The sequence below is a fragment of the Athene cunicularia genome (genome assembly GCF_003259725.1).
Source record: "Athene cunicularia isolate RWA chromosome 10 unlocalized genomic scaffold, athCun1 chr10_part1, whole genome shotgun sequence".
NCBI classification, from domain to species: domain Eukaryota; kingdom Metazoa; phylum Chordata; class Aves; order Strigiformes; family Strigidae; genus Athene; species Athene cunicularia.
In genome coordinates, this window is record NW_020799112.1 from 13714581 (window position 1) to 13727934 (window position 13354).

Here is a 13354-nt window from a genome sequence, read left to right on the forward strand (position 1 = left end):
ATTAGCTGGAAATGCAAGGCGATATCAAATTAGCTGGAAATGCAAGCGCCGAGCAGAGTTCTCCAACAGGTCACAACTCGAGCAGAAAGCCAGTCAGAACTGTTTGCAGATGCATTTAGTTCAGGTTTTAGCTATAAAGAGCCCTTTCTCTCTTTTTTTTTTTTTTCTTCTTTTTTTTTTTTTTAATTAGATAAAATGTTTGCACATTTGGGCTTGGCTTTGTGAGCTGTCATTAGATAGCCAAACAGATGAAAACTACATATTTCTAATCCAGTTCTGGAGACAGACAGATAGCTATATAGATACACGCATCTTAACGCAGGCACCTTCTGCAGCTACATCTATCCACTGTAACAAAGCTGAATTTCTTTCTCATTGCCTTAATTCTTTCCTGGATGCCTGCATACATATATTCCTGCTGACCAGCTGTACAGAGATATCTTCTAGCAGATCTGGGCTTTTACCTGAATATTTTGACTATAAAGTTTTAACACACAACACCGAGGTATTAAAAGGCTTTACCAGCAAGTAAAAACAACGTAATGCAATTAAAGAGAGAGAGGCAGGGATTCGGGTGTCTCTCATCGCCACGTGTGAGGGAATCATTCGGACGTGATGTATCGTCCCTATGTGATGCATGCAAGTTTTGAGTACACAACAGAGAAAGCACTACTATTGCTCAAAAATATGAGTACAGCGCAGATTTAATTTAAGAGAAAGCTCCCCAGCCCCAAAAGCAAGGGAGTCTCTCTACGGGGTAAGTGCCTTGTTAAGCAGGCCCAGAGGAAATGAGTATTACTCCTCAGATGCAAAATATGGTTTTGTTTTTATTTTGGAACATTTACTGGTAAAATGCAAATCCCCCAAACCCCTGAGCTGGAAACATAAGACAGTCCATCCTTTTTAAAGTTAAAAAGGATATTTGTACTGGTCTCTGCTCAGCTCCATCTCACCCTGACTCCAGAGCTTCAAACTTGGCTTTTTAAAATCTTGTTTATCATGTTGTCAAGCTTCTAAGTGGTTATTTCCCTATTAACTTTGTCCTTGTTTGTTCTTGCATTTTTGAAAGAGCTGGAAATAACATGTGTTTACTTTGCTATGTCTCTCTCAGCATCATCAATATCACTGTTGCTATTACAGGAATTTTAACTGCTGCAGCAAAGCAACGCCTGGGATCTCAAGCTTAAATCATATTCCCCTCAACCACAGAAGAATAATACTGGAAATGTAAAAATTGCTGGGAGAAGGGTAAAACCTTCTCCTCCTTTAATTGTCTAGAAAAGCCTGTTTCTCATCTGAGCAGTTACTTGCATGTGTCAGGTAACGTGCTCCAAACGGCTTTGCATGCACAAATGGTGCATTTTCACAGGCACTGCCATGAGCAGCATGAAGGGAGCAGGATGTAAACGTTTCCTCTGTCATTAGGAAAATGCTTTTACTGGGATATAATAGCTCGAAATAAAAACATACCTCTGATCCAGCCTTTTCACTAGAGTTCAAGACAGTAATTTTAAAGATGTGCCTTTGCCAGGGATTTACAGAAGGAAAGAGGGGAGGAAATGTTAGGGGCTCTGAAGAATTACTTACTAGGTCAAATTCCTGAAACCCTGCCTTTCACTGCTCCTCCAGCACTAGCTCTAGCCTTAAATATTAACAAATTTTTGTACAGAGTGTTATTTTACAGCTTCCCTATTTAAATAGGGACTGCATTCGTTCCTTTGCTGACTGCTGCTTTAAAACTGTAGCAAAACACAAGCTGCAAATGGGCTGAGAAAAGCCCTTAGCAAAAGCTCTACAATAAAGCGGAAGTAAAGACCATCTCTTTTGCATTAATACTTTTTTTTCTTTCTTTAAAGCTTTTTCTTTTTCCAAGTTCCCTATTCAGCGTTTGAAGAATACTCATTCTTCTCTCTTTAGGATTACATCTATTCATTTTATTTAGCTTTTTAATGTGGAGACATTTTAATCTACCATTACTTTAATGCTGTTCCCGAATAGTTTGGGAACAATGATTTATATTTCATCTTCAGCTATGAGGATGAAGAAAAAAGGGGGAGAAAAAAGACTATACCCTTCTCATCAGTTACACATGTAGTCATGGCAGGGTGGTTTGTGCTTTGTATCAGGGAGCTGCTTGTTCAAATTTAACGGACAATTCATGGGGAAAACAAGACAGATTTTAGGGAAGCTCATGTAAGAGCATCTCTTCCTTCCCCACCCTATAGAAGGGGAAATTGTTACCACCTACCAGTAGATCACGAGCAAAATCTCAGTTAATATTGACCTCTACCGTTTTCTTGATTGGCCAGAGGTCCAAGAGATGCCTGGTGACTTGGTCTCTGTCCTAAATTACTTGGATTTCATAACTGTTACTAGTCTCCCTTCTCTATAGATTCCTGATGTTCCCTGTTAAACTTTTGTCCCAGGAATTGATCTAAAAAAAAAAAAAAAAAAAAAAAAGTCACTGTGTTGCAAAACAATGCGCAAGTTAAATTGGATGGTTTACCCATATATTGTTGTCATGTCCAGGGTTGAATTATGCTTAGTACAAACAGGCCTGGAACATTCTGTGTTTTGCTTGGGAAAGTCTAACCATAACATGCAGGAGACACTTGTCCACACACTGAATGAAAGATTTACCCCAAGTAAACTTCAGGAGGCTTGGATTTTGATTTAAACATCTTTCCTGAGGGAAAAGAACATTTTCATCTCACTGATATGCAATTAGCAATTTCAGAGGACACTGTCAACAAGCTAATGGCCTTTGCCTGTAGATCATCAGTATAAATATAGCCCAGCTCAACAGGGATTAAAAATTGCTCATGTCTAATAAAATGGTTGGTGTCTCCTCTATGAGATGAGTTTAACTGGGCTCAGATCCAGCTCCCATATCACAAGCAGTGATGTTAAATGGCAGTGTGTTAAATGGCACGCTCAGTAGAGATGCCCAGAAGTTCACGGGATGCAGAGTCTAAACTCTCTCTCTGCTGCTGTCCCAGATGAGGGTTGAAGCAACCTGGCACGGTAATGCATATACATGCAGCCTCACCCAGCTCGCCCTGTGACTCCTCAGGCTTCTAGTTCCCATGGCCCAAAATATCAGTGACAAAATGGGGCATCCTCCAGCTCACTCTGGATTTAAAAAAGCTTTGGAGATCTTAATGGAGAGGGGTGCCAAAATCTCACCTCTCCAGCAAGGATCTCAAAAGCTTCGATCTGGGTTTTCTGCTGCACCCACAACCGCCAGGAGTTCTGCTGGGCATCCACAACCCCCAGGGCTTCCCTACTCTTGCATCAGCTGGCTTTCTGGGAAGCCCAAATTGCTCAAAAATGATCCCATGCCTGTCATTTTCCCAGCTGCCCACCATTAAATGGCTACTGTCAGTTTGACCAGGAACTCCACATTTCCAACACATTACATTGCATCACCACATATTCCTTCCTTTCCTCCCAGTACTAACCCATCATAAAATAATTATCAGACACGCTGCAATGTCACTGCAAAATAAATAAATACTGCCTGTGCACGCTGCATTCCTTGTCTGGCTGGCCCAAGCTGCCAGCTAGGGTTGAGGCTGAAAAATAGCTCCCACCTGTACCCACCCTGGCAGCAGCCTTGATTAGCAAAAAGCTTAAACCTGATATAGTGGGACATGCTGCCAGTAAAAATGAAGTATGCTGGCATGGGTGAGTGTGCAGGGACCCTGAAGCAAATCAACAGCGAGCGCTGCCAGTGACACCGGAGGTGCTATGGTGGCTGGTTTCCCATCGTTTGCCTGATCCTGTTAATGTCTCTTGCAACTATCATGCAAACTTAAAAAAAAAAATATATGATAGTAAAAATTCCAGTCAATATATCCTTTTAATTTGCACTAGATTATAGTTTTTTTAAATGCAATTACTGTAATTTCATTAAATGACATAATTACCATTAATGCAGAGAAAACTGTCAATAGAAGGTGTAATTATGTTGTATAAAATCGCGAGCACAATGTGCAATGATGCATAATTCTTCACGAAAATCATTCTGTGACTAACTTATAAAATATTTTTAAAATACATATTGTACAGTAAGAATGATTCCATTATCATGGACTTAAATTCCATGACCAGGGAAGCAGGGGGAGCAGAGCAGGAAGGGAGTGTTTGCATGTGGAAGGCAGGACCAGGAATTCAGTTTAAAAGTGCAGCAGAAAGGTAAGGCCACAAGTTTTCACATCGCGAGTGGGAAAAACAAGCAGCTTATAATCACACAGATATACAAGATGACTTGCAAGCAGGCATTCACCTAAGCACATTTCACCACACAGCTCCAGCTTTTTGGACACCAGTAATGCCGCGTGGAAGTGATCTCTCAATAGAAAAAGGTGTGACAATGGGAAGGAGTGATGAGGACCAGGTTAAAAACACAACATTCAGCCTGGGAACTGGGAGCAAATTGTCCAGGGTAGGATATGAAGTGTCACGCACATGAGAAGTGTATACAGGGATGTACTAGAGTATGTCCCTGGGTACCTTCAAAAAGCCCTTTGAGAGGGACGTTTCAGTCAAAACACAATATATCAGGTTGAATACAGAGATAACTACATCAAATTTAAATAAACAGAATGCCTGAAGAGCTTTTTGGTCTTAAAAATCTACAAATCCTTCCAAATCCTGAACTGATGAAGAAGAACACATGGACAAAGACTTTTAGGTATATGAACACTATTTACTGGCAACATCTTCTACATGTGGGAATATTCACAAAATCACAGAATCATCTAGGTTGGAAAAGACCTTGAAGATCATCTAGTCCAACCATTGACCTCACATTGACTGTTCTCAACCACACCATGTCCCTCAGTGCTGTGTCAACACAACATATTCCCAGGTACACACAAACACGTGTCCATTTTTCACACCAGACCAATGACAGAAGATATACTGCAAAGAATCCAGAAAACCTATGCATGACCCTTTCCTCTCAGCCAGCATGTTTCTTGTAGAATTTATGTAACGCAATTTGCACCAAACCCTTTATACCAAAAGTGAAATTTTGTTTTCCACCTCCCTTTCAAGCCTCTTTCCAAAACCTCTAAACTTGACAGATTTCTGATTTTACTTGTGTCTGAGCAGACCTGATCAGTGTCCTCTAATATTAAAATTCAGAATGCTGACAAAAAATGTGATTTCATTTTTATAGCACAAAAAAATTAATCTACCCACAAGTTCTTGGATTGTCTCCTCTCACCATTACAAACTAATAAAGAAATTTAGCTTGGGACGATGCATGTTTTAAATGAGAAAACATGGCGATAGCATTCTTTTCATTCACTGCTGATCTGCCTGTGCTGTCCTCGGTTTCCTTCCTCTTTATCTGTCCCTCTTTCTCTTGTGCACCCAGAAGGAGCAGCAAATGTCTTTGTCACACTTGTGAGCTGTCAGCACTAATGGGGAGAGAGGTGCACCATAATAAAAACTAAAACAGGAAGATGTAAGATACCACGTCCTCGCCTATTGCCATGCTCTGATAATCTCTCACAAATATTTTCTTCTGTCTGATGGTGTTTTTTGTCTGATTGCCTAAGAAAACAAGGTTCACATCATTATACTGTCTGCTTGTTGTCCTCATCCTCCCTCCCTTTATCCCTACTTGAAGGAAGGGGCATGGGCCACCTGTAGAGGGAAACCAAGGGCAATACAACTGGGGAGGGGAGCCCTAAAAACCACCCAATCTCTGGGAATATCACAGTGAAAATATGTGAAATATGTAAAATATAGTCACAATGGTTATTGCCAGTGGCCCAAGGGACAACGTCAGTAAGGGAAATTAAAAAAAAAAAAAAAGGCACTTTACAGTTTCAGGGCCTGGTTGGCACTTAAGCTACCAGCCATGGTTTCACGAACCCAAATGAAAAATGGATGAGAAGTTTTGTGCATCTTCCTCACCACTGGTGTTCAGTGTCAGTCACAAGCAGATCGTCCATAAGGACGAATATGGTACAGGTTTAGCTGATTCAAAGCCAGGTACTGCAGATATATAGATGCTGTTTGCTGGAGAATGATGATTTTGAAAATGTGATATTTGATACACGTTTTATTTAATCTGTTAAGAGTAGATTTTATGTACGGATTGGGGCAGAGAGGGATGCTGCACCTACCACACTGTGTGTGCATTTTATATTTTTACTATGAAAACACGCATTCAAAGTAGCGAGGTACACAGAATTAGCACTTCATTTTAAGTACCAGAGATTATTTTTTTCCACATAGAAAAACTCAGACAGACTTGAATTTTGGTTTGTAGAAGAAACCTGCTCTAATTATTCTCGGAGTCGTGTATTTTTATTCCTTTCCCACTACCCACTTTGTCAGGAAATCAAATACTATGGTATCCAGCAGAGATGTTAATAATCTGTAACTTGTAACCTTCTATGTTTGTGCTTATCCTCCTTTCCACTAGGAATCAATTCCTTTTTCTGCCTTTCTTATTTTTCTGCCTCTCTACCACTTCCAAACTTTTCCTAAGTCTAGAAAACTGAACTTCACAGATGTAACTTCACAAGTATTTTGGTGCAAAATCTATTAAGAGCAAATCTTTAAGTATGTGCCTAGATTGTTGCTGAACAGTGATGGTAGGATTTTGGCACTGGGATTTTACATATGTCCCTCCCTTTCCAGTCTCAGCATGCATGACCATCTGATTCCCTTGTGCACAACCATACCTGCTTCAGCGAGTTACTGTCTGCTCTCCTCTCTGCCAGTTCTTGAACCATTACCTTAGATATGATCTAAATAAGCTGAAAAAAAAAAAAAAAAAAAAAAAAGAAAAGAGAGAAAACCCCCTACCTACTCTTACACACCAGTCATGCCTCTAACCTGCAGGGTGAAAGACAGTGTGCTCTGGAGCTTCTTTCAATCAGGGATGGTCCACTTTACTCATGTGCAGCAAACACACTGGAGTGTTTTCCTCAAAAGAACCTTTAAGTGACTTTTAATTCACAGACAGTAAAAGGGGCAGAAATCTTGGAGATGTGGCTGTTATTTTGCTTAATAAACACTCAACTCCAAAACTTTCTTTCTGCACGCTGGACCACCACAAAATGATTTTGCAACCTTTAATGGCATGCCAAACATTTCAAGCATGAAGAAAATGTCACACCGCAGAATAAAAAGCAGGCAAAACCTTTTTGTGTTTGACTGGATTATGAGAAAACTGCAAATGGGGTGTTTACTACCATGAGAAAAAAGGATAGACCTAAAGAGTGGCACAGGCAGGTGGAGAACCCGGCTTTTTGTTTGCAGAGCGCAATAGAACTCACTGACCAGCCTTTCCTATATTTTTTTTAATTTTTTTTTTTAAGAAACATATTATTACCATCAAGTTAATAGATTTCCAATAGGCCTTGTCAGCAGAGCTAATTATGTGCCATAGGGACATGGGTATATCAGGCATCGATAACCTGCACCAAAGTGCCATCTCATTGCAACTAAAGATAGAAGGGCCAAGACCCATCAGCTCACTGCATCACCCGAATCAAAGGCAACATCTTGGCCACCACCTCCCTCCTTTCCTACCACCCAGTTGCTGTGTTCTAACAAAACAACAAAAAAAACAACAACAAAAAAACCCCAATAACAAACAAAACCCACAATAAAACCAAAATCCAGAGCCATCACATGGTCACACCCTCTACGGGGTGGCATCACCCACCATGGACACGAGCATCCTCCGTGCTCCGTGCAGGTTGGTGAGTGCCTCTGCACCAAGGGAAGAAAGGCTGTTCCTGAAGGTCTAATTTCCATGCTCATCAGGCCTAACGTGGCCCAAGCTGCCTTGAAAGCCGCAGCCATGTAGCTACAAAATACCAGTAACAGCAACAATAAAAGGCTTTACACCAGTGAAGAGGAAGACATGGTAACACTCGAGATCTTGTATCACTTAGCCTCATGCAATAAAAGAAGAAATCCACTTACCACAAATGCTATCACGCTCTTTACTGTGGACTCCCAGAGAAAGCAGCTCCGAAGGAATTGTATTGTATTCCATATTGCCATGGTGATTTTTTTCACACGATCAACATTTCTTGATAAGATCTGATAAATATTGAGTGGGAGGAGGGGAGAAGAGGAGTTTAATCAAACACTCTAATATCCTACTATTGCTTCAGAAATGGGGATAATTTAAGCTACAAATGTATGCCAGGGCACATATTACAAATAAAGCCTCTATTTCAGACACACTCCAGCTCCTGTCTGCTTTCTGATTACACCCAAACCTTCCAGATTTTCCTCATCCCTTAGAAAAAAAAAAAAGAAAAAGAAAAAGGCAGCACATCTTGATGCCAAAACTAAATAAAACAGTAACACAAACCTATCTTCATTCCCCTTCAATTCTCAAAATATAGGAATGTCTCAGGAAAAGGGCCAGAGAGAACATAATCAAAACACTGAACCTCTTCTCTACATGTTTTGGATTAGTCCATAGAAATAAATAGGGTATTTTTGCCTTATTATAGGGCACCTTTACTAAAAAAAGGATAATGGTCATTGTCCTAAAATCCTATGGACATCTTCAATAACTAATTTACACCTGCTTTCTTCCTTCCTGAAGAAGGGAATAAGGGTCTTGTTGAGCTTTACGTCCTGCAAACTGTGCAACATCTGCAGCTACCATTTTCCCCACTCTGAATCATGACGCAGAACTACTGATGCAAACTAGATCAGAAAGTGAATTCATGTTAACACAAACAAACCTTTTAATATATACAGAAATATGCAGAATTTACATGTGTTCAGCATTTTATGCATAAATAGGTTTTGTTCTTGCAACCGTGCTACAGCAATTCAAACCTTTCCAAAGCAGATGTGAGAGCTTAGCCCAGACACAATTTTCACCTTTTTAGAAAATTTGCGGTTCTCCTCAGTAAAGCGCTTTTCTCGCGGCTTGAATGTTCTAATACTTGCTTTTATCTTAAAAGGAAAGAAAAAAAAAATTAAGGGAAGAAATTTTAAGTTCACTATTTCAGCTTTGTAATACCAGCGCTGATTAGGAATTTCAAATTTCAGGATCTTTTACTCTTCTCAGCCTCTACGCAACTTAGGAGGAGCTGCTACAAAAAATCATGAGTTAAATTGGGCAAGGCTGGACTCACTTCAGCAAGAGCAGAGCTGTGGTGCAGCCCACGATGGCCTTAATAAATACGATTTAACTTGGTAAAAGGCCGTAGGGCATAAACAATTGAGACTGACTCAGCCACCTAAAAACTAAGTGCACCGTGACTTGCCTCATTAATTTTCCTGTCAACACCCTGGGGAGAGAACATCGTGGGTCAGCTTTTTGGGGAGGCAATAGGTGTTAAAAGTAACGTGTAATATTCTAAACGTTAAATCCTTTTTCTGGCTTTTACAAATAAAGCCCTGGCACCTTCTTTCTAAGACACTTGTGGTCATTTGTCAGTCCAAAAATGCTCCCACATTGTCCCATCCACCTGGAGAGGCTATCACAGAGCTCTAATGTCCCAATACTTCTCCTACCACGGCGTGAAACACCCCACCAGCACCAGAGGCAACTGGGTCAGATTTTTCCTGCTTGGCTCCTGGTTTTTAACGGATGACCCCTCCAGCCCCATCCTTGCAGATTCACACGTTTCTTACACCAGCGATAAGCAAAGAGAAAATATTTCAACTTACAGGATTAAATAGGACATCCAGCTCCAAGTAAATTACTCCTTTTGAAGCACGTTCCAAGTCTTTATTCTTCAGAGTGTAACAACTTTGTTTACCATTTCTAATCTATAGTTTGGAGGAGGGGGAAGAGAAAAAGCATCAATATTTTCCTGGCTGTAATTCACAATATAATTTAAAGACACTACAAATAAATAAATAAATCACAAGCACAAAAAAAAAAAAAAAAAAACCACAAACCTAAACCTCCCCAAACCCTGATAATATACTCAGAGCCTGAAATACAAAATGACCATTGGATTAGAGACCTATAAAATTGCAGATTAAATCTCTTATGGTCCAACTTTAATTTACAGACCTTGTACTTTATAGTAGAGCAGTGCACGCAATAACCAGTCTGAAAATTCTGCCCTGGAAGCCAGTGAGTTGATGGGAAGTAATCAGCCTCCGTTATTACAGGTTTAAAATGGGATTTTTCTTCCAAAGTTCAGGAAAAGAGCCACAAACAACAACTTACCTACCTATTGCACACTCCAGTACACAAACCCACTTCTTAATGCTTAGTCTATTGCAAGTTTGTCAAATTATTACCCAGGAAACAAACACAATCCAGAGATATTAATCAGCTTAAGTGGAGCGAATGCTAATGTAACAAATGTTCAAAATTAACTAATTCATGTAAAAGACTTCTCCCCCCACCCCACCCCTGAATTTCAATACCATTTCTATGCTCTAATCTGCCGGTTGGCCCTACCTCATTAAATGTCTATTAAAAAAAGGAAAAAAAAAAAGAAAAAAAAAAAAACCAACAACCCTCCCTCGCCATTTTGTAAACTATTTGGCTCAAATCAAAAGCATTTTCTCTTCAAAAAGTGATGGCAGAAATGTATTTATTATACACAGTAGGATATGTATTGATTAAACATTTGGCTTTTTAGGAAGCAGACCAGTTAATTCTAAACAGCAGTAACATAAAAAAGTGCAGCTTACCAAAAAGCTACATTCAGGGACTGTAATGATCAAAGATTAAAGATAACGGAGGAAATTTGGGGGCATGAAATTGCAACCATATTTAAAACGGCTATTGCTGCTCTGGCATTTAGAAGAGGCACTCATATAAACCATGGTAGAAATGAGTAAGGGAAAAAAAAAAAAAAAGGGATAATGGGAACCAAGTGATTTCATGAGACAAGGGAAAGGTCACTTTTCTTCCCAAAGTTGCTCCACCCTTTCTGTACCAGATAGCTCATCAAAGGATTGATGGGTTTTCTGGCTAACAGTTGAAAGGGAAGAGGGCTCTTACAAGGACCAACTTTGTATTCTCAGCGGTGTCCAGTCAGGAACTCCAGCTATGTTCTCAACCAAAACTTTGTTTAACAGGATGCTGGGAGTTATGCAGGCATATGTGGAATTTATTTAATAACAATAATAGGCACTGCATTGAACTGATCACAGAGCACCTCCGCTTTCTCTGCAAGAGAGTACATGTAGGGTTCGAGTTGGAGACAAAGGATGCTGCAGCTCCCAAGACAGGGGCAGGCAAAAAACTACTCTATAGACCAGCAGGCTCAGATAACCTGCAGGCCCAAATCAGAATTGCTGCTGAAGTGGCTAGCCCCTCTTCTAGGGCCAAACGGACTGGACAGAAAGTCCTCATGCAGCTGCCACATATAGTATTGCTGGCCCATCATAAAGGACTCTGCCATTTCACCAGTTTGTTTTCTCCCCTCTCAAGCAAGGGTAAAAAATAATGTTAAAAGATACAGAATGAAAACAAAACAAAATTTATTTGGTAATCAAAGGTTTTGTTCAATTTCCCAAATTAACTGAAAAAATGGATTTACTGATGGTAGAGATACGGGGTCAGAAGGACTTTGTTCGAGGTTGTTACCCCTTTGGTCCACCAGTAGCAGGTTTAGGCCGAGCTTTAATTCATGGACTCTCCTGTAACAGGATAGAAGGTACACTGTTCCCAGTGTGTCTGCAGATGTGTAGGTGTCCAATACATATCACTATATCACAGTTATAGATTTTCTGTAGTTATTAATTTGGGAGCTGAAATTCCGTGTACTTCAGTTACACATATTTCTTGTAACATTTCATCCTATTACCCCAGGAGCAACAACGAGTGTGAAGTTCTCTTTACATTCTTTGGAATATCCTTCTTTGTTACATCGTTCAAGAGCATAAGAAACAAGGAAAAAATGTCACAAGCTGCTAAATTGATAGAAAAAGGAAAAGAAATGCTGTCACTACTGACACGGTCTGAGCCTGATACGGTATTCTGCACTCAAAAAATGCTTCTGACTTTGGGAAAAGACTGTTTGTTTTAAGAGCTGGAGTCAAATCAAACATTTTGGGTGTGTCTACAGGTGTGTTCACAGTAAGTTTAAATTCAGCAACAAACAACTTCCATCTCTGTCTGTATTTGAAAACAGGGGCTGTTTGTTGCTTGGGAAACTTTACTAAATGGTGTCATTGTTGTTGCGGCTATTCTAAAATTGAACAGGGCAGGAAGTAATGCAGCACAAATACAGTTTTATAGTCAGCTTCACTTGGCATCTTTAATTCTAAGTGTTTGACTTGTGTGGTAAAAGATGTGCAATTATAACTCAGCCTAAGACTAAACATTCATACAGATATCCGAGCTTTTGACCTTCTTCAGAGGAAAAAAAAGCACAAGACAGAACAACTGGCTACAAAATGGCATGTCTCCATTGCATTTTCATTTGGATGAAAAGAAAAAACACTGAGAAAAATGTCTAACAAAAGTCTCTCTCAGAGTTTTGGCAACATGCTAAGCCAGTGCGGTTCAACAAAAGGTGTAGGGTAATTCTAACACCCATGACTGCATGGAGATTAGATCGGTGGCATGTCTCAACTGTGCCCAGACGAAAACATGCAAAATATCTTTTAATACTCTACATTTTCACTGCATGCTGTTCTTGGGCCAGAGTTCAGATTCTGTTCAACATCTCGCCCCCAATCTCAAGAGACAGCCAGTCATATTAATTCCATCTTGGATCTATTTCTTTCTTCTTTCTGGGTACTTTTCCTCAGTCTCTGCTGTTCACAAAGACTGCTTAAATGCCTCTCCAGCTGTGGAAAAGGTGAGCAGTCAAAGCTGGGGTTCTAGGATGAACCTCAGTGTCAGAAAGATCAGATTTATTCTATCACCCAAACACCTTATTGCGACATACCTGATGATCTTACACAGATTTTACTCAATATTACTGATAGTTGTGTCTAAAATAAGTTATTTTTCCTTTGAATGTTTACATCTACCTATGGGGAAAGGGAAGCAAAGGAATATTGAAATTAAATGTGAAAATATCTGCAGGTGAGGTCCTTAAAGAGACATAATCAATATTATTCCTTTATTGATGATGTTTTATATCGTCACTGAATACTAATGCCTGCATTCTCTGAGAGCTCCTTAATAGCATACTGGGACTCAATCACCAACCAAGACTGCTCATAATCATGTGATTAACATGAAGACGGTTATGCCTACTCCACCAACATGCTTCACTTTGCAAGGTCACTGCTGTTCTGAAAAAAAGGCAAGATTTTTCATCCCATGGGAATTGCTGATATATGGGGCATTTCCCTGTTCCGACTCAACAAGGAAAGACAAAATATCAGTATCAATATTTTCACAAAACAATTAATATATTCTAAATCA

General features: G+C 39.8%; 1 protein-coding gene across 2 annotated transcripts in view; it reads right to left on the reverse strand.

Moving 5' to 3' along the window:
- The window catches only part of MCTP2 (multiple C2 and transmembrane domain containing 2), a 104016-nt gene that overhangs the window by 39139 nt on the left and 51523 nt on the right, over positions 1-13354 (reverse strand). For both annotated transcript variants that reach the window (XM_026856429.1, XM_026856428.1), the window contains 3 exons: positions 9676-9777; positions 8881-8955; positions 7960-8079 (listed from right to left, as the gene is read on the reverse strand). In XM_026856429.1, the coding sequence (XP_026712230.1) occupies positions 7960-8079; positions 8881-8955; positions 9676-9777 (297 nt within the window). The remainder of the gene's footprint in view (positions 1-7959; positions 8080-8880; positions 8956-9675; positions 9778-13354) is intronic.